General features: G+C 41.7%; 1 protein-coding gene across 1 annotated transcript; it reads right to left on the minus strand.

Annotated features, from left to right (window-relative positions):
* Positions 1-10,296: 10,296 nt before the first annotated feature.
* Positions 10,297-20,966, minus strand: LOC124862574 (fascin-2-like). The gene is made up of 5 exons (XM_047356565.1): positions 19,911-20,966; positions 16,329-16,485; positions 15,984-16,105; positions 15,707-15,874; positions 10,297-12,408 (listed from the first exon to the last, which is right to left on the minus strand). Exons 1-5 carry the CDS (start codon positions 20,731-20,733, stop codon positions 12,203-12,205), a joined length of 1,476 nt encoding a protein of 491 aa, XP_047212521.1. The 5' UTR covers positions 20,734-20,966; the 3' UTR covers positions 10,297-12,202.
* Between the last annotated feature and the right edge of the window lie 1,516 nt (positions 20,967-22,482).

The following is a 22,482-nucleotide window of genomic DNA, read 5'->3' on the forward strand; positions in this document are numbered from 1 at the left end:
ACCTGCTCACAGTGCCAAAACCACTGGTAAATGGTTTACTGACCATGGTATCACTGTGCTCAATTGGCCTGCCAACTCTCCTGACCTGAACCCCAGAGAGAATCTGTGGGATATTGTGAAGAGAACGTTGAGAGACTCAAGACCCAACACTCTGGATGAGCTAAAGGCCGCTATCGAAGCATCCTGGGCCTCCATAAGACCTCAGCAGTGCCACAGGCTGATTGCCTCCATGCCACGCCGCAATGAAGCAGTCATTTCTGCAAAAGGATTCCCGACCAAGTATTGAGTGCATAACTGTACATGATTATTTGAAGGTTGACATTTTTTGTATTAAAAACACTTTTCTTTTATTGGTCGGATGAAATATGCTAATTTTGTGAGATAGGAATTTTGGGTTTTCATGAGCTGTATGCCAAAATCATCCGTATTAAGACAATAAAAGACCTGAAATATTTCAGTTAGTGTGCAATGAATCTAAAATATATGAATGTTAAATTTTCATCATGACATTATGGAAAATAATGAACTTTATCACAATATGCTAATATTTTGAGAAGGACCTGTACAAAGGCTGAGGATGGCCAAAGTAACTAATAAACAATAAACAGAAACACAGACCAAGCAAACCTATAGACAAAGATACATAATCAAATGGGGAATAAGAAAACTAGAATAATCATGACTAAAGTAAACAGAGAAACTAGAGGGAACATAGGAACAACAATAACGACCTGTGAACAAACAAAGAACCCATAAAGAAAACCTGAATACAAAAGTAAACAAACCTAACCACACTGACTGAATTAACTGGAAAGGAAACAGAAAATAAACCAGTAAAACAAGAAGAGTGCAAAGGAACAAATAAAACACAATAATACACAAAGATACTAAAGAGAAATAAAACTAGAGAATCCAGGGAAGACCAAGAACTATAATAATTACCATAATAATAATGATAAACCATACAAAGTAATAAGAAAACAACCATAAAAGAACTTAAGAAGTAAACACTAGGAGGAGGAAGAGGGAGAAAAGACAAACATGATACAAAAACCAAAATAGAAAAATTTAAGCAAAAGGTAAACAAACACAAAGCCACAAACAGAGTCCAAAAATGTCACTCCGTGACACCAAGCCCGTCAATTTGACGGCGAGCAGTCTGGATGCGAGAGCGGTGATGACGTCATCGCATTACATTGGTCAGAATGCTAAAGGTTTTCTTGCATGCTATGAAATTATGGTTTTGACAAGAATTAATAATAGTATTTGATCAAAATCTATTAAGTTTTATTATTATTTATAAATAGTATTGAAAAGAGTAGTGGGTACATTTAAAAAAAAAGCATTACTAATCTGACCAAAAGCTGGACAGCTCTATGTTACGCCCCCTTTCACTTCGCGGACATAAACTAGTGCTAAAAATGCCTTCAGCTCATCCACATTCATGTCCGAGGAGGAATCATCTCCTAAAATGGTGCGGGCCTCAGCCACCCTCTAGCCCTGAACATGGATGAGCATTTCGGCATCCACCAAGCAGAGGAATGTGGTCTGGGCATCTTGGATCTGGCGCTCTGTCAACGCGTTCTGGCTCTGACGCCTCCCTCTACTTTCTTCCTCATCTACCACTGTCCACACAGTCCCATCCTTTCCTATCTCCTCCTCCTTCCCAGGTGTGCGCTCGTCTTGCGATGAAAACGCTGTAAAGCGCAGAATAGATTGTTGTTACTGGGCTACTACATCTATGACCTAACTTATTGTTTATTTCTTTTTCCATTATCACTACCCTGATTTTTATTTTCTCTCCTGCCAGTGGAATACAAGTGCACACCACATTATTTCTTTTTTTATTTTTATAAAAACAAAATTTTTAAAACCATGTAGTCCTTTCTATTTGGTTTCAATTAAAATCATGCACTCCTTTGTTTAGTATTATTGGATAAAACACAAATAACAAAAAACACTGTCATTTGTGTTCATTTTATTTATTTATTTATTTTACCGTGTCCTGTCCGGCAGAGTAGCACTCAGAATTGTTGTCTGAGTGCCAAGAAATTGCCCAACAGATTTACTTTCACAAGCGGAGCATCACAGCTAATGCTTTAAAGCTCTGCTTGATATTTATAGAAGACACTTTATTATGAACTTCTTTGGGAATATTTCAATTGTTACGGACACGGAGACTGAAATGAAAAGGAAAAATGAAGCTCAAAAAAGAGAGAGATGGGGAAAAAGGGGAGAAAAGGAGGAAAGAGTGGAGGAGAGAAAGAAGGATAAAGAGAATACAAGATTACACCCTGCTTGCTTATACACCTACAGCTGTTTTTTTTTTTTTTTTAACAAAATAGTACACGGTAATTTTGAATGTAAAATGTACTTAGTGAGAGGTGCAGCACAAAATAGAACATCTGTGTATCTGTCAACACCTGAAGCTTAACACCTGTGAGTATGGGTGTGGATACAAGGTTTTGTATACAAGGTTTCTCCACAAAAATATGCAATAGCGAGTGTGAGGACCCACAGGCCTGCCCCATGGTCCCTGGACGGACACTGAGGAGAACCGAGTCACAGACATCTAAAGGCCCCCCCAAAGCACAAGAACCCCAGGAGAACCACCGCCGGGACTACCGCAACCCCCCCAGAGAAGAGCAGTGGAGAGTCCCAGGGGAACCACCCAGCAGCGACAGTGCAGAAGCCCCAGGGAGCCGCAGCGACGAGTCCACAGGCCCCGCCGGCAGCCGTCCACGCCCGAGCAGATCCAGCCATGGACCCAAAGGCCCAAGACCCAGGGACACACCTGCCCCCAAACAGAGGCCCGACAGAGCCCAGGGGGCCAGGCCCCGGCAAGCAGCCACCAGGAGTGAGCCAGCCCACACCAAAGCACCCGGCCGCGGACACCGAGAACTACAAGTACACCAATGGGCAGAGACTCCAACCACCAGCAGGCGGTGTGGCAGGGAGGAAGCTGATCCAGGAGAGGGAGCAGTTCAAGACCCAACCTGTCGCAAAAACAAAAACAGGCACACACAGTCACAATCACCCACTCCCACCCTCATGCATACACATAAAATCACTCACACCCAACATAAGGATAACAACAATGGACGTCATACATTCACTCACACTCCCCATGCATACTCTATACTCCCAGGTCCAGGCGCCTGTACCTCCTCAGGGCAACCAGCCCCCGGACCCAGGAGGTAGTCCCTTTCCCTCCTGGGGCAGAGGCAGGCAGACAGCGCCGGTACTGCCCAGACCCGGGTGACCCCGGCCCAGGTCCCGCCCCCCTGCCCCGAACCCAGTCCCCAACAACCCCCATCCACCTTCGGAGAGGGGGCTATGTACAAAAGAGGGGTCCACATGGCCCAAAGCAACCCGCCAACCGAAGCTGCCCCAGGACGGAGCAGTCCCGACCCCCCAACGAGCCCTGATCTCAACCCCATGAGTCTCCCACCCCCAGTGAACCCCAACAAGAACAAGAACCTCCCCACAGGGCCACCCCCAACAAGGACACCGATATCGAACACATCCCCCCGAACCCAAACGGCACGAATCCCCACCCCCACAGGGGCACACCCCCACAGGTGAACTCAGTGGCTGAGAAGCCAATGAAGCCAAACCCACACAGCACAAGCTCCACACACAGCCCCGCTCTAAGAACCCCCGCCACACCCCGCTCCCCCACCACACAGCGCGCCGCAACGGCGAGGCAAGGGCCCTGCGCAGCGCCACCCCCGCCCACCGGCACAACAGGGCAGACCCCACCCAGCACCGCACCCACAACCGGACCCCCGACCCCACACCATGATGGGACAAACTCATCCACCCAAAGGTCCCCGGCCAGCGGCAGACACCCAGGGCCAGTGACCCCACCACGCCCCCCTCAGCAACAAAAAACACTACATCACTGCCACTGCAATGACCGCCCAGGGAGAAACACTAACCAGCTCAGCTCCCCCATCGCCGTCCAGCCGATCCAAACGCCATTGACCCCACGCCCTAGAAGTGGACACATCCACGCCACCCCCAGTCCACCGTCCCGATCCTCTCTCGGACAAGACAGCCAGCAGAGCAGCACACCTCCAAGCCCGCCCAACCCACCCAGACAGTGCCAGCAGCTCCAGCCCACCAGTCCACGAGAGGGATACATGCACCGGCCGGGGACCTGGGCCATGCAGGCCAACCGCTCCAGGCCAGGCACACCCCGCCAGCCGTCCCGGTGTAGTCACAAGACATGCTCTGCCGCCCCACCCACCCGACCGCCAACCGCAGCCCAGCGCCCGACCCCGGGCCAGGACCACAGAAGGAAGCCGTGGAAAGAAGGCCACGGCGGCCCAGTTACCGGGCACCCCGCCAACCCCACCCCCAAACCCGGGGGCGCCCCAGCCCACCGGCCACCCGCACCCCCGCATGGCGCACCACGGCCATGTGGGGCAGTCCAGCCCCTCCATCAAAGCGGGGCCACATCCCAATAAACGTCGGCTAAAACCCCCCTGCCGGAGCCCGGCACCCCCCCAGCCGGCAGACCAGGGCCCAAAGCCAGGGGCCGAGATCCAAGGGAACCCAAGCGATCCCGAGAGAGCCAAAACGCCAGCCCAGCACCACACAACCCCCAAGACCTGACCCCCAACCCCAGCTCAAACCTGACTAGTGGGCCCATTCCCTCTCCCGGCCTCCGACCACAGATGGGAAATAGCGAACGGGGGTGCTGATGCACGTTGTTGTAGTGTGCATTTAAAAAGAAAAATGGACCCTCAATGTCTACATGCAATTATATACTTAGAGGTGAGCGCAGGCACCAGAGGTTAGGCTACTAGGATATCCTTCCCTCCTGATGCCATTGAGTGCGCCCACCCCCAAGACCCTACATGTGAATGTCATGAAAATGTTATAAGTGAGAGAGTCTAAGTTGTACAATAAAATTGGGGCACAGGCTGCCATGGGACCGCAGAGATGGAAAACCCTTGCGGCACTCCGATGGCGCACCCGCACCCCAAGGCCCTCCATGAGTGGTATTTGTGTTTATAACGGGACAACACACATTTAGGGGGGCATTAATACTTTCACACGACACTCTACCTAATTGTACTTCTTATGCTATAGTGGTGTCTTATTCAACAACTGCCCCCATAACAGAAAATAAAGCTCATCCTTTGCAATGAATTGAGTATGTATAGCCTTTACCTTTAGTTTTAATATAGTGTTATAGTGTAATATAGTGACAAAATAACAGTTTGGTGTTTATGTTAGTTGTCCAGAAAAAAAATGGCTGTAGGTTAACTTAGTCAGAATGAAAGTACAGCAAAAAAAGCAATAAAACAATCCCAGTGACATTTATAGGGTCTAGCAATATATGCAGAGGCTTAGAAAGCCAAATTGAACCCAAATCCTTTAACAAAATGTCAATGTTCATGAGGACCTTTCTTGTGAATTCATAGATTTACTTTTCCACAAACACTCTACAGTCACTTTGCTTTGTAAAGGTTAAAGGTAGCAATTTTGTTAGCTGTGTGAAATGTGGGTAATAAAGCAGGTCAGGAAACAGGAAATATGAGGCCTCTGATTCTGAAGAAAAAATCATTTACTTGGGGTGATAACAAAAGCATCTTAGAAAAAGTTTTTGGGTTGAAGGACCAGGGATGTTGCTTTTTGTGCATGTTAAAGAAAGCCAGGTGATGCTCTGAGAAAACAAGGCCTTGTTGGGAACAGACATTATGATCTGTAAATGGCAACTCAATCATTTTTAAAATGGAAAAGATTACAGTTATTAGGAAATCCCTCTGGTGTAATGATTCTACATTTTGTTATGAATCAGCTTTGTTTAGTTGGACCCCATGACATGATGTTTGACCAAGAGAAAGGTTTTCAAGTTTTGGCAAAATGTTTTTTGGGGGGAAAGAGTTAGAGGCCAACTTTCTTTCTGGACCAGATTCTATGAGAGATTCACAGTAATTAATTATCTTCTTTAAGAAGACAAAGAAACTGTGTCACAATTACCCCAAACTCTGCTTTTTCTATGACTATAACTTCTCTTCGGCATGGAAATGGTCAACATGCCAGAGAGGGTCTTCTGGTTGGTGGGCAAATAGAAGAGGATGATGAAAGGGTTGGTTTTAATGAAGAATGAAAGGGACGCCACTGAGAAAAGTAACTTCCTGGGTGGTGAGGTATTCTGCTGGGACTGGAGAAAGATGATTAATATATGGATTGGAAGTGGAGAGAGACAGTAGAAACAGGCTGATGCACACAGTGAGGGCTCTCAGGAGCAATCTAGAATACACAGGAAAAATGTCAGTGTAGATGGGAGGAAGGAGTTGAACAGAGAGCAATCCTTCACCTACTGGAACAGTGAGAGCAAGGCTGAAGCCAGAATAATGGTTATCCACTTGTAGACAAACAAAATCCAAAAGTAATGAGAGGCCAAGGGGAAACAGAAAAAAAAAACTCTTGAAACAAGGTGACTTTGCGCATGAACAAAGGAAGGCTGGACCGCCGTCATCCAAAGCTACAAATGATCTGGCATGGAGCATAGAAAGAGGCTATATAAAGCATAGCCAACAGGTGTAGACAATGAGCTAATCAGCTGGAGCGCTGCAGTGTTTCAGCTGATAGTCTGCAGTAATACATTGTGCAAATAGCATGAACATAGCAAAACATGATTAAACTGTGATATTTTTTTGGTATAGTTTCCGTGTTAAAACCCCTGTGCTGTCCTCATGTCCACATGAAATATTAGTTTCACAGCTGCCATACTGAAACATAATGAACAGACAGAGGTTCACCTAGTGTTAATAGAATAAAACCCTCTCCAATAACTTCTAATGGTGTGTTCACACCGAACGCGGATTCTGCGATAGGAGCGGCCGATTTACATGTTATCCCGTAGAGGCGCGTTCAGGAGCGGAGCGGCGCGAGGCGGTGCGAAGGAGACGAAGGACGTGGTGTCGAAGGCGCGCCGAGCGAAGCGGGAGTGGAGCGAGAGCGGTGGACGAGTCGAAAAATCGGAACTTTTTCCTTAATTCGTGTCGCGTCAACCAATCAGGGACTGGATGTGGCTGTGACGTAGGGTGAAGGACCGCAGTGGAGAAGAAGCGGTTGTCTGTGAAGATGGAGGACCAGATCATAGTGGCGGTGTGCGGCAAGCCAGAGTTGTATGACTCAACTAATTACTTTTACCGAGACAAGTACAGAAAGGACCTGGCCTGGTTATGGTAAGGCACAAATATCTTATATTTAGAAGATGTGGACATTAAAAATCAGACAGATGGACAGGCGTTCAGCAGCGGGGATACAGCGCTGGTAGTTGGTGTCCCGGAGGCCGATTCATCTCCCAACGCGGGACAGCAGATCTTCGAACTGGGTCCTGGATAGACAAAAGTACTGCTGAAATCGACCGTCATCCAGATGCAGCTCCTGGAGTAGGCGGTGGTACTCTCCGAACCGTTCCCGTCCCTGAAGAATCTGGTGAACCCAGGGACGTCGACTGCGTTTTTCGGCTCTCCACAGGTAAAACACCGTAATTAGGGCTGTGAAATCCATGTCCGCCATGTTCAGTTGAAACCAGCAAGCAGCAGATAGAAGCTCCTCCTATTTGATGACGCGGCAAAGCGTTGCCGTTTGTTGCCATTTGGTAACGCGGAGTTTACGCGGAATGTGAAGCGAGCACAAAAATGACGCGAAATATTCGCAGAATCCACATTCGGTGTGAACTCACCATAAAAAGTAAGAGTTCTCTGATTATCATTCAGATACAATCATAACAATACATACAAGGGTTGGACAATGAAACTGAAACTCAAAATATTGAAATGCACACAACATTATGGGTGACATACCAGAGTTCAAAAGAGGACAAATTGTTGGTGCACGTCTTGTTGGCGCATCTGTGACCAAGACAGCAAGTCTTTGTGATGTATCAAGAGCCACAGTATCCAGGGTAATGTCAGCATACCACCAAGAAGGACGAACCACATCCAACAGGATTAAAAGTGGACGCAAGAGGAAGCTGTCTGAAAGGGATGTTCGGGTGCTAACCCGGATTGTATCCAAAAAACGTTAAACCACGGCTGCCCAAATCACGGCCGAATTAAATGTGCACCTCAACTCTCCTCTTTCCACCAGAACTGTCCGTCGGGAGCTCCACAGGGTCAATATATACCGCCGGGCTGCTATAGCCAAACCTTTGGTCACTCATACCAATGCCAAACGTCGGTTTCAATGGTGCAAGGAGCGCAAATCTTGGGCTGTGGACAATGTGAAACATGTATTGTTCTCTGATGAGTCCACCTTTACTGTTTTCCCCACATCCGAGAGAGTTACGGTGTGGAGAAGCCGCAAAGAAGCGTACCACCCAGACTGTTGCATGCCCAGAGTGAAGCATGGGGGTGGATCAGTGATGGTTTGGGCTGCCATATCATGGCATTCCCTTGGCCCAATACTTGTGCTAGATGGGCGCGTCACTGCCAAGGACTACCGAGCCATTCTTGAGGACCATGTGCATCCAATGGTTCAAACATTGTATCCTGAAGGCGGTGCCGTGTATCAGGATGACAATGCACCAATACACACAGCAAGACTGGTGAAAGATTGGTTTGATGAACATGAAAGTGAAGTTGAACATCTCCCATGGCCTGCACAGTCACCAGATCTAAATATTATTGAGCCACTTTGGGGTGTTTTGGAGGAGCGAGTCAGGAAACATTTTCCTCCACCAGTATCACGTAGTGACCTGGCCACTATCCTGCAAGAAGAATGGCTTAAAATCCCTCTGACCACTGTGCAGGACTTGTATATGTCATTCCCAAGACGAATTGACGCTGTATTGGCCGCAAAAGGAGGCCCTACACCATACTAATAAATTATTGTGGTCTAAAACCAGGTGTTTCAGTTTCATTGTCCAACCCCTGTAAATTCATGGAAAAACTATGCACACCAAATTCATTCAGTTTGGTGGCTTGTGTAATCACTTTTAGCAGCCATAACCAGATACAGTTATTTTACTGTATTACTTTATCAGTCTGTCATGACATTGTGGGTAAGGTTTAGTCTGCTCTTCTTTCAGTATTGCTTTAGTTAATTGAATGTTACAGAACAACAGTTTACACACAGTTCTCTATTAAGGTTTCACCAAAGCATTTTAACTAGGTTTAGGCCTGGGCTTTGACTGGGTCACTTTGATTTTGTGTTTTTTGCATCAATTCTGATTCAATAGTTGCTGGGATTAGTACCAAAATAATGTTGATGATCCAGTTTGACCAAATGTTTGGCTATCTGACAGACGATCTCACATTTCGCTCTAAAATACTTTGGTATACGGAGAAGTGCACGTTTGACTCTGACTGCAGGTGCCTGGGTCACGTGAATACAGAAGAAACGTAAATAATCACCCCTCCACTACTGTGCTTGAGAATTGGTATGAGGTGTTGAACTTTTATGTTTTTTGGTTTTTGCTAAACTTAGCACAGTGTCTACCCCATGTGCTATGTAGATATGGAGCTTTGTGGAGCTTTGTGAACCTAAGCCAAGCTGCAATACACTTTTTAAATAGAATACTGTATATGTTCCCATTCAGCCCTTTCAAAATTAGCCAAACTTATTTAGTCTACTCTAATTTTAAACTGTCATGAACTTTAAGATTTAGCATGCAAACTGAGGACTGTAGAGTCTGCCATGAATCTCTCAGGCTGCAATTTCTCAAGGCAGTCTGACATTAGGGTGAAATTGCTGGAATGTATATTTCTTAGTAGACTGACTAATGTCTGAAATGTTTTTCTCTTATATTGCTGTTTCTCAATGTAGAATGATTTACTCTAAATTGTTTGAAGATTATTCTATACAATGCTATACAAAAATATTCATACCCTTTGACCTTTCTTTACATTTCAGGTAAGGTTACAACCTCAAAGCTTATTTTATTGAAGATTTTTGTGATAAATCAACACAAAATAGATCACAATTGTGCAAAGCTGAAGTATTTTTGTTCCGTTCTTCAATTGCCTTCAAAAGTGGCATTTTTAGTAAATAGAGTTTGCTTGTCTGTAATCTAATCTCTGCGTCATGAAAACTAAGGAACTCTCCCAAATGTTTAAGAACAAATTGTGGAAAAAATTAAAAGCACGGTTGGGTTATAAAACAATATCTTGAACATCTCAATACACCCTGGCAATCTATCATCTGAAATCATCTTATTTTTGCAGCATTGAAGGAGTTTAAGGTTTTTTCTGTCCTTCAATGAAACTTGCCAAGCTGGAACACCTTGTTGATCAACCATTTTTCTGATTTAGTTTAACGAGTCTCAGATTGTTTTTTCAACGTTTTATTGTCAACAACATTTTGAAAATCATATTAGAAAGCAAAGATAATAAAACAGCAAGTATCTGTGAACATACTAAATGCATACTAATATGAGACAAGACATTTTCTGTAGAGCTAATACAGGTTGCATGATTAACCAAGCAATTTGGAGCTTGCAACCCAAAAATATGTTCTTTAATTGGAGATTACACACATGAAAAACCACTGTGAATTCATCATTATAAAAGGGAAATCTGACAAATATTTTGTGCAGTTTCAGGTTGTCCTGTGGTTTGCACATCTAGTTCTAGTTTGTAAGCCTTGAAATGTATTTAGACCTCAGTAACAGATAATAAGCTACGTTTTTTCTAAGCCAATACACAAGGCTTTTTCTGACATGAGTCAACAAGAAGCTATTTATCATGTTTTCAACGGGGGTGTTTGAGGTGCTGGGAAGATAAGAATGATTGACATTTTTTGGATGGTTTTGGCCTGGTAACCCCTTAGCTCTGTGAGCATGGTTATCAGACATCTTTAAAGATACATAAAGCAGAGTTTTTAAACTCGTCTTGGCTGTGATCAATCAATTCTCCCACCTGGTCCCGGGCAACTAGAGAGATTATAGATATTTTCAAACTTAGTTGAGGCAAATTCTTAAGTTGTATTTCCTTTTCTGTTTAAAAGGGTTCTCTGATGCTTCCCTAAGCCATTTTGAAATGGTTCATAAAAAATATCCACCATCATAAACCATTATTTGTACTTGTTTTACCACACACCTTTCAACAAAAAAAGACTGGTACACATCGATCGAGGATGTATTGTAGATTAAGGCAGAAGACCAGAGAAGCATTTCTGAGTTTTCAGCAGGACATAAAAATGTCTTAAGTGTGGTCTTTTGTGTTTTTGTCTTTGTTCCTGATGTGTCTGTATGATCTTTCTGGTCCTATGTTGTTTCCTCAAACATACAGCATGTTGTTATTGGAGCATAGCTGGTAATGTGTAAATGTACTTTACGCACACAGCACTGCTAAGTTCCTTTATGTAATTTCTTTCATCTCTACTTTATTCACTCTTTATTGTTCTTTTATGTAAGCTGTAAATGATCCATTTAGACAAATCAAAGCACCACTGATGCATCCATTTGCTGTTTCACTCAAACATTGCTTCAGTAACTAATCTGTTCTTCTCAGAATAATGCAAGCAAGAAAACTAGTTATCACCTCAAAACAAATAAAACCAGATAAATACACCCACCTACATAAGCAAATCTTTACATAAACAAAACTTTACATATCATATTTTTGTTTATCATATGAAGTGTTTGGTTAATAAGAATTGTTCCCTCTCTGCCTTAGGTTTGGTCTATATTTTTTGTATCCTTTGAAATATCCATTGTTTTCGGTGTGGAAGGTAGCAGCAATTAAAATAATAAAGTTTTTCTTTTTTTGAATTCATGTGTCTGTTTTCTGAAAAGCTAAATGAGAAATGATGTAAATTTGCTGCATGAATTGAACAGAAATACTTGTTCTGTCTCTACAATCCGAGAACAAGAAATGTTGGTACTTTTATCTGCATATTAAATAAATATGGACAGAAAAATAAGTACCGTAACTTATCTATAGCTTGTTTTATCAAATTACACATTTCAAAATGACATGTTTCATTTGATGTTGGCATTTGTTGTCATTTCAAAGACAAAACATCTAAAATTCACAAGAAAAAAAAAGACTCACACAGCTTTCTAAAGTATTCACTTCTTTCCAATAAAAAAACCCCCAAAACATCAAGAACATGGGATTGGATACCTAGTATAAAAATAGGCAAGTTATGATGTCAGTCCACATAATTTGACTTGGTAAAAGTGGGTCTTGCACCTGAAACACGGGTCTGTTTTGGACCTGGTGTGAATGGATCAGTATTCCCAAAGAGAAGCGGCATCAACAGATGCACCGTCACACATGAGTGTGCCTCCTTGGTCTCCGCGAAGGTACTTGCCATTGGAGCCCTTAACAGCAACACGTCCGTGTTCCGGAAACTCAAGAAAAAAGTCCTCTGCCTTTTCTCCATCTGAGCAGACGAGGCCACTGCTTGAGATGTACCAGAACTTTCCATTCACACCTGTGTAAAAATAAAGAAAACTAATAAGTTGTTCAAAAAACAGAAAGAGACACTATATTGCCAAAAGTATTTGTCTGCATACTTTCACATGCATATGAACGTTGATGACATTCCATTTTTATTTTACAAGGTCCAGTTTGTTGCTGGACCCACCGTTGCCAGCTATAGCAACTTTAACTATTCTGTAAACATCTTATGTTCATAGTTAGATGAGAAAACCAGACATGCTGCCTCTACTCTAATTCATCCCAAAGATGTTCAAGAAGGTTGAGGTCAGGACTCTGTGCAGGTCAGTCAGGTTTTACCACACCAAACTTTACACACCTGCAGCCGAGGAATATATTGGAACTCCTGAAACAATAGATTTGGTGGTGTGACCCAATACCTTTGGCAATATAGTGTATATCCACATCTGTTAACAGGAGGTAAAAATGATCATGCTAGCAGCTAAATGAGGTTAATCTCCCTGTATTATTTCTTTCATTGACGCCAAACCTTCCTGAAATGTTTGCTGCAGAAAAGGCCAATCTTAGTCTCATCTGACCAAAGCACGTGGTTTCATTAAAAGTTCAAGTAGAGATTAACAAACAACACACATTTATGTTTGTGATAGTATGATAAAAAACCTTTTTCTCTGGCACCTAAAACAAACAACATGTAGATTGCATCTAATCGTGGCTATGAAGACTGTGACCCCAGATGCCACCTGCCTTACCTGCTTCACTGTGTGTGGTGCTGAAATTAACACCAATATTAGACCATGTTTGTCACATTTCCGTTTGTTGTAAACTTTTTAATCATTGCTTTGGCTGTGAAAATTAGGTGAGTATCTATTTTTAAAGCTATTTCCTTATTAAGATCAACACTTGAGTAACTTCCTTGATGTCAGGTCCTTTTCTCTTTCCCATTTTAAAGAGTGGTCACATTGGGGCATAACCGCAAGGAGAAATTAATAATTAGCAGTTCCCGGATGCTCTGAACAACTTTGAAAACTACATTAGAAAGTTAAAAAAATGCACCAGTCACATTTATTTTATTGTAATTTTTTTAAGGGTGCCAATGTGTGCAGCAACAGTGATAATAAAAAGTATATTTTTCTTAGTACTGATTTTTTCTCCTCCACTAAATAATTAGATGGATTTGATGTCATGTCACATTATTTCCTTTTTTTCACTTGCTGTTTTGACATTTCAGGCATACCACAGGGAAAAGCTGGTTGCCTATATGATCCAGGGCAGTCTTGCTTGGCATACATTACATGTAATTATGTTATCCTAATTTTGTGGTTGATTTCATTAAATCACAACTCCATCTGACATCAAAGTAAGCAGGGCACATTGATGAAATACATTCCTGTGTTATGATCCTTGGGTGTTTGGACTTTGGTTTTCATTTGTGTTTGTGTTTTGCTCACGTCTGAGTTCGTTATTATTGTTTTAAACGTCTGCCATATTCAGTTCATTATCGCTAGAAGGATGTTGGATATTAGTTGATTCTTTTGTGTATAGTTTCTCAGTTTATTCTTGTATTCTGTTCTTTGAGCATTTGAATTTATTTATCTTAGATATTGTGGATCTAAGATAGTAAGTCTTAGTCATTTTTCTCTTGTTTTATAGTTTATTTGCTTAGTTCAGCTGCCTTTGTGTTATTTATTCATCTTTCCTCAGTCTGCCTGTTTGCCTTCTTCCACAGCTGTTCCTAATCCCCTGATTGATTCACTTCCACTCTCACCTCATTGTAGCGTGCGTTTAGATGTGTGTGTAGATGTGTGTGTGAATTTATACCTGCAGGTGCAGATTTGTATGAATGGTGAGAAGGGCAGAAACCTCGCAACACTCAGAGCAGCCATACATGCAACACAGAGGCAGGAGGGAGGGAGGGTGGGCACTGTGACATCCCACCTGGTGAGCGAGCCCCAGTCGGATCAAAAGAAAGGGATTCCTACCAGAGGCCAGCTTAGTCCCCATGGCCCTCAGCCGTCATTACATACCCCTGAGATCCATAGGCCGCCAGCAAGGAACCCGCCACGCTAGGTTGTGGTCCAGGCTCCCAAACAAAAAACACCACATCAAGTAGACCAGCCAACACCAGAGGCTCCAAGGGAAAAGCCAATATCTCTGTTAATGTGAAATGTTGCCATGAAAGCAGGTGTACAAGTCTAAAGTCTCACGTCACTTCCTTGTCTACACAAATGGAGTCATGGAGCTCCCGCTGTTTATCCACCCGTCTGTTATCAGCTATTCTGTTCCCTCTGATCGAGCCAAGACCACTTCTTCTACTGATCTCTCCAGCATTCCTTACGAATACCATGACTTTCAGTGGGTATTCTGTAAGGATCTGGCTCACTTTTTCCCACTACATCAGTCTATGATTGTGTGATAGACCTCCGTCCTGGTGCTACTTTTCATCTTGTCGATTATACAATATTTCAACAACAAGAAACTATGAGAAAGTGCATCAGTGAGTCCCTCAGCACAGGCCTAATTCACCTTTTATCTTTTCCTCCTCTAGGGGCGGGGTTTTTCTTTCAAACTGCATCTCTATAATGCATACCATCTTGTCCACACCTGAGAAGGCGATGAGTGGAAAACTGTTTAAAACCCACATCGAAAAGTGCAAATTTCTCATATGATCCATATTTTTCTTGGCTGAGGGTGCACCAGTGAAGACAGATCCTGAGATTAAAGCAAAGCAGTTCAAGATTGGCCCACTCCAAACGCGAGAAAACAGCACCATCCTAGATTTCTCCTCTGAACCAGGAAGAACCATTCGTTTATTTACTTATATCCAGAAACCGTTCAAACTTCTCTTCGATGTCCATAATTGTTACCTGCACGAGGGTCTCATACCAGACCAACATGACAGCAGGAAAATGATCCCAAGCACTGCAACAAATCTGTAACAGATGGGTCGAAAAAGCAAAGGGAATTAATGACCCAATCAAAGTCCAGACCTCAACCCAAATGAACAGCTGTGGTGGGACTTCAAAATGCTGAGTGGGAAAAGATATCAACAAACCTCTATCAAATGAAAAAAAAGTGAGAATAGTGGATAAAATGTTCCTAATAATGTAAGAGTTTGATTAGCTCATAGAAAATGTCATCATGCAAGTAACTGATAAGGTTTGTCATTCCATTTGCTACTTTAGAGTTTGGTTGTATTTTTTCTGGCTAAAATAATCACAATTTGCACAGTGAGGTTTTGATTTAAGGTTAAAGTTGTTCTCATCTTATACCATCACCTTAAAAGTTTATTAAGAAGAATATCAATGTGATATGCATATCATTAAAACACTAACTTTTAATGTGATAGGCGCCATTATTGAACAGCAATGAGAAGATGTCGTAGACCGATCGATTGGCGTCAAGAGTGTTGGAGTTCTTGTGGTGACACACAAAGCCATTCTCTCCTTGAAGGATCAGCATTGGGCGATTGATGAGTTTCATCAGAAGTAATTCATCATCACCTGTAATGAATAATATAAAATGTTCGTCTTGTGCGTGTTGACTGCTTATGGTGAGTATTTTAGACAAACACAATATGAAATCTCAAGTGAGTAGACTGAAAGCACTTACCCACTGTATCACTGACCGCTGAGAGCTGCCCATTTTTCTTTGTGCACACATACTTTCCATTACTCGCCTTGAGTGCCACCCTGTGTCCTCGCCACTCAATGTCAAACATTGTGTTGACCTCTCTGGAAGAAAAAGCACACGTGAGATTGATGGAAAATGTGTTAAATAAAGGTTAAATTAAACAGTGTAACAGATTACCTAAGAATAAAGTCCAATTGACCAATAGTTTTGCACAAATTGTTTGGGGTGGAATGTAGATGCAATACGTTAACTGGTGCAGCAACATTCTCAAGTAGTTAAAAGCTTATAAGAAAGCTTCCTTTCAATGCTTTAATATCTACTTACACCTCTGTGGCAGTGGACTGGATCTCTCCGTGAGTCACTAAAGTCCAGTAGGACCCTCCATTGGTCCTGAACATTGACTTTTTGCTTTCCTTATCTATCTCCATCTGGAAAGTCTCCATGTCAGTCTCCACATCCTGATTGGCTGAAATACTAACTCCTGACAACAAAGGAGAAGAAGACACCCATGATAATTTAGCTTTTTCAGGAAAGTATTACAAGCACAGCATCCTTATGAATGCCATTTGCATCTCTTCCTGATTTCCAGTAATGCCAGGTTTAATATTTATGCTAACTCATTAAATGTTTGAGGTGATAGGGCTCTTTTTAATCTTCTTAAAGAATTTAGGCATGATAGAACAAATTATATTATGATTCCCCAAGGTTTAGCATTACTTTCAGTTTGTAGGCATCCTAGGCCTAAACTGGTGCACATGCACTATATAGTCTGTGCCCCAGTAAATTATCCAATCAAATTTCAACAATATGTTGGAACCATTAAACAACCAAGTACACCAAGTTACAATACAGTTCAACTGCTTGGAAGGAAAATATTAGCGACAGACTAAAGAAGGCACTGTACTGCCTACTGTTTTTTGCAAATGAGATTTTATTATGAGATCAGCTTTATTTAAAAATATTTTACAATACTTTTTAAAAACAAAAAAACGTAAAATGTTGCGTTTGAGGTCATAAGGTAGGCCAAATGGCTATTTGAACACCATGGTGGTGGCAGCATTGTGCTGTGGGGATGCTTTCCCTGGACCCTAGAGGGACAGCATAGCAGGTCAGAGCTGATGGGAAGATGTTTTGTTCTGAACCTTAATTTATATTCAGATCTTGTCCCCCAGTATGACTTTATATTTTGAAATTCCCCAGGTGATTTGCTTGGATTTAAATAAAAATATTGGGAGTTTTTGAATTAATCTTAGGAAAATTGTGAAATAGTTGAGATTTTGTGGAAAAAAAGACCATGCATAAACCCCTGCTAGTTACACCTGTCGAATCCTCACATCCTACTTCTCCCTGTTCATCTCCATCCATGTTTGTCTTTCAACAAGAACTGTGGGATCTAGGCTTGACTAATTTATATAAAAAGCTTCCTTGAATTCCAGCAAAACATCAGTCCCCTTTTTATCCCACTTTATGTTTTAGTTGTAGTCAGCATTAGCACTCCTTCTTTAAAGTGTTTTAAAAAATATCTCACAGGTCAATTACGTGCAGTTTGGTGACATCTAGTGGTGTAAAGTTCTAATTATGACCCTTACCTCGAATATTTGAAAATAAGAGGCTCATTCTAGGAGGTACATACAGTAATTGTATGCTGTCTAATAATATTCTGTTATTTTACATTTCTGCAAAGGTATAAAATGTTACACAAGATAAGTATGAAACTTTAATGCCTGTTTGATGGAAGAGCTTATAAGTAAACATTGTTTTTGTGTTATAAAAAGACACATGAGGTTAATTTTGGAAAGTGGATTTTTCTGTGGCCCTATTTTGATGTTTGAATACTTTTGCCTTTTCTTTTTAAGCAGTAGAACATTATAAGAACCTGTTTCTAATTGCAAATTGTAGACAAATAATCATTAGGAAGGAACGAATATTAACCAATAGCGAGCCGTGCATTACCTTTGCATTGTTTTGTGAACTATAACTCTTTCATGTGATCAATTCATGATCTGTTTGGTATGCAAAACAAATTGTGCAAGAAAGCTAAATCTCATTTGCACCCATCTTTCCATTCAGTTACTACAATTGTTTTAAGCACAAATGCTTCACTTGCGGCCAACCTGCTGTTGCCTGCCTAATCTACATGCAGAATCATGCTGGCTGCTGGGGTGTGTCAGGTCTTGTGAATGTACAGACACATAGCCTGTAATTGAACTGTGTCTGCTCTAGTATAAATTAGGTACCACAGATATATCCTTCAACCTTTCTCTTAATCCCGTTACAACGCTAATCCCCCTCAGTCATCCCCTCCACCCCTTCCTGTTCAGTCGCATGCTGTAATTCCCTGAGTGGCGAAATGCAAATCTGCACTGTGGGGCCCACTAAGCAGCTTTCAGTGCCTTGTTCCTTACAAAACACCGAACTGCCACAAGGCCAAATACTTCAGTTGAAAATTGAGGTTTTTGTCCTGTTTAATGAAGACTGTGTGGCAGTTTGCTGAACTGTTCCCCTGTTAGTCTTTGTGGCAAAATTTAATTCACAAGCATAGTACTGCCTGCACTAGAAGGTTAGTCTACAAATTCCCTTTGGTGCATATGTATTGTTGGGCTAGTTTACAAATACCAAAGTGAAACTGTTTCTTTAAACATTCATAGAGGTTGATGCTTTAATTGAATCCTAAAGGTTTGGAAGCTGCAACTGAAGAAAGAACAGTAGTTGCTTTTTCTTTTCACCTTACAAAATAACGAGTAGATTCCATCATGCAGGCTAGAAACCCATGCAAGTGATTTGCCTGGTAACACCTTGAGTATATCTGTCATCACTTATTTTTAATGTGTTGGCAGTCTTTAGATACATTGTTTCAAGAACTTTACCTTGAGACGACATGTGTTGTGAATTGTGGCTATATATATAAACTGAATTGAATTGAACTGATTGATTGACTGATTGAAAAAAGCTAGTGGCTACAAGACTTAGAGCCTATGCTAGTAACTGACACCCATGTTGCTCAGATCGGTCTTGGAGTCATTTGCACACCCCTTAATCTTCAAGGGAGACACAGTGAAAATGACAAAGCCCATTACCACAGTGACCTCCACAGTATGGCTACCAACACTCTAGATCCAACATTTACAAAATGCCAAGTTAGATTATTGCTAGCAGATAAAGTTGTTTTGATGTTTGATTGCTGCAACTATAAATTATCTTTCTTTTAATCAGCCAACCATAAAACTGTAATCAGTATGATACTTGAAATTATAAACAAGCTACATTTGTCTAGCAGCAAAACTTTCCTCTGTCATGCCAGGCTTCTAGACAATGTACTTCTTCTTAAAATTTTAATCTAAAGTTCAATAAAAAGAAAGCAGGGAGACAACCCAGAACATATCATATAACACATAATAATTGGCAAATATAAAAAAATTAATTATCACAATCTTTAAATAGCCGCTATTTTTAACATCTAAGGATTTCAAAACATGACTAATGGACATTTTTTTGCACAATAAGCAAGTCTCAACAGCTCAGTTTCAACAGCCACTAGAAAATTAGAACAATATTAATATACTCTGTTGAAATGATCACCCATGATTGATATTATTAGTAGTATTATTATATATTGTTTATACTAGTAGGACTTTCTATAGTTTTACTCTCAAAAGTTTAGCTTTTGATCATTTTCACTTGTCCAAATTTCTTTCAAAGCGACTGATTCTGTGTCAAACTTAATTTTAAACTTTCTAGACTTTTCACAATCTGAACTCTTTGAAAGGTTAACATTAATTTGAATTTAAATTATTGTTCTGCATGAAACAATTTTTTGAAAGCATCTTGTTTGCTGGTATTACATAAACTGAGTTATGATTGCATAAAAGCGAAAGCTTTTTCTAGACTTCATCAGGGGTTCATTACCTTGCTTGACTGAAACAAATCTTTTATTGGCAGCTTGAAAGACTACTTGTGGATGACTCTCCTCCAAATCAAAGAGCTCATCTTTTCCAGGCTTGGAACATCGGCCAGATCGCAGGGTTCCTGTTGGGCCCACCGGGGCAAGATATTTCCCATCGCAGTCCTTAAAGGCCAGCTTCCCGGACTTCAGTTCCAGCGTGAAGCTGGTTGTGTTGGAGTTCTCCTTCACAAGTTTGCCATCATTGCTGAGAAAGCGGCTGTCGCAGGTCTTCAGACTGTATTTTCCATCCAGGTATACCAAGGTGACCAGAGAGTCCACCCCCCAGGGAATATTGCTGTCTACTGAGATCTCTCCTTCGGAGGCAGACAGATGGGCATATCGCTTCCGTGCCACACTGAGCAGGCTTGCCTGTGGGTGTAAAGCCAGATGAACAGCCCATAGCTCTTGTTCCCCAATGGTTTGGGCGAAGCAGGACAGATAGTCCGCTGACCCTCCAAAGTAACGCTGGTAAGGTTCTGATTGCAGTGCCCAGCGACCATCAGACTGGGGCACTATAAGGAAACGACACTCAGGCTCAGGCTTCTCTGCCCCACATATGATTTTTCCAGCTTTGTCAGAAGCAAGGTAGCGTCCTAAGTGGCTTCGGAGGAACACAACTTGACCATCTTGCTCATCCTGTTCTAAAGTCCAGATTTGTTTCTTCTTCAGGCTGATGCCTGAGGCATTCACCTTGAAGCCAAAAGCCTCAGCGGTCAGGTAGCGGTTCTCATAGTTAATCAGACCAAACTGCAGCTTTAGAGCCTTGTTAATCCCGTTGGTGGACATGCTTGAACAGGTCACACGTTAACACTGCAAGCGAGAGGTTTAGGAAAAACAAGGAAAATGCGGACGAATAAAAGAAGTCATGAGACTGAAAATCAAAATGCCTGATTTCTTCCTTCCTCTGTTTCTTATGCTGTGTAGTAACTCCACTTTTCTCCTTTTGACAACTTATTCAGAGTTCCTTCACAAGTCACTTTCTCTGTTTTCCCTGAGAGCTTGCTCAGGTACTTGCTCTCAGTTCCTTAATGAGTTAGGATTAAAATCAGCAGGACACAGCACCTCAATCCAACAAGCTGCTGACGTCACCTTCCAGTGCACCAACCAAAGGACTCCCATCTCACTCACCTTCACTATGGAAACAGTACAGCTGCCTTCTGTCCCTACTTTTACATCTTTTTCTTTTTGTCACCTATTTTGTTTTTCCTTCCACTCCTCCCCCATCTTTTAGCTGTCTGACACACTTATTGTTCAACTGTTTTTCAGTTGAATCTCTCCCATAGTGAGGTCGACATCCTATGGCCAGGCTATCCAGAGCAAGGATAATCCTCACTTTGATCTGCTAGTCTTAATGCAGAATGTCTCCAGAGTAAAGGGGCTTTTTCTTGCACTCTACATGCATTTCATGCTTCAAGAGATGTTAACCTATATTTCTGTTTATGTGAAGGAAATGTTGTCGGTATAAACACATTGCTTTTATCTGTGTTTAAGTGCTGGTGTAGAAATTAAAACTGTATCCATAGTGTACCTCTTTCAAAGAGAACCAAACCTGAATTATTTGTACGTGGATGAATGATTCAGAAGCGTCTAAATGCCATGTGAAAGTTACTACACCAGGAGTTTCTAGTTTACTGCTCCACAAGAGCTCCAGGCAGGAGTGTCACATTTGCTTCAAGTTCTTAGAAATATTTAAATTAAATGTGAAGTCAGTGAGTTTAGCAAGGAATAATTTGAATAGTGCAGATTTGAATGTGCATTCATTTGCCTTTTCTTCATGTTCACCTTCTTTCATTCTCACTCTTGTTCTTTCTAATCTTTCTAAATCCTGGCCTTTTATTCTGCCAGTTGGGTAATAAAGGAAGATGCCACGCTAATGCCCCACTATGACCTTTGTCACACTGCACGCCACAATCAAGCCTCGTAAGAGCATTACTGTGTTCTTTTACAGCTTCCTAAAGATGGTGAAGCTAAAGCCTCGGAGGACTGTATACAGTAAATACAAGTTGGATAAATGTAGTACGATTTACTCTGTAGGAAGTCAAGACTTTCTAATACTGTTTCATGTTGCACCGTGCTCATCTCAGTTGGTATTGGTGGTTCAAAGCAATTAGGATCAGTCCAAGATAGCAGTTAAAACAATTACCTCAATCTAAATAGAAAGGTTGATTATTTTAAAAATAGAATACACTTAAGTAAAAGATTGTGTAAAAGTATAATATTGTTCCCTCTTTAAAAAACTATGGCATTTTGCTGCTTTGTCAGGGCCACATGGCTTTTGCTTTCCAGTAAGCCTCAATTCTACACTATACATACATAGTATGTCTCTAAACCTATTTAACGTTATTGGTGGATAGATTAAAATCAATCAATTTACAGCCTGTTTGATGGAAGAGCTCATCCCAGATGTTTGTGTATTTCCTGTTTTAGGTCAGTTAGGATTGCAATAATTATTTCTATTAAATCCCACAATGATGAGAAAATCATTTTAGATCATTTTCTATAACTTTCTTCAAAGTCAGAGGTTTACATATATTT

The sequence above is a fragment of the Girardinichthys multiradiatus genome, chromosome X, assembly GCF_021462225.1.
Source record: "Girardinichthys multiradiatus isolate DD_20200921_A chromosome X, DD_fGirMul_XY1, whole genome shotgun sequence".
NCBI lineage: Eukaryota > Metazoa > Chordata > Actinopteri > Cyprinodontiformes > Goodeidae > Girardinichthys > Girardinichthys multiradiatus.

Coding starts and splice junctions, on each gene's coding strand:
- LOC124862574 (XM_047356565.1), bottom strand. CDS start 20,733: ATGTCCACCAACGGGATTAACAAGGCTCTAAAGCTGCAGTTTGGTCTG. Junction 16,106..16,328: donor CAGTCCACTGCCACAGAGGT/GTAAGTAGATAT, acceptor TTTTTCTTCCAG/AGAGGTCAACACAATGTTTG. Junction 15,875..15,983: donor AGCGGTCAGTGATACAGTGG/GTAAGTGCTTTC, acceptor TATTCATTACAG/GTGATGATGAATTACTTCTG.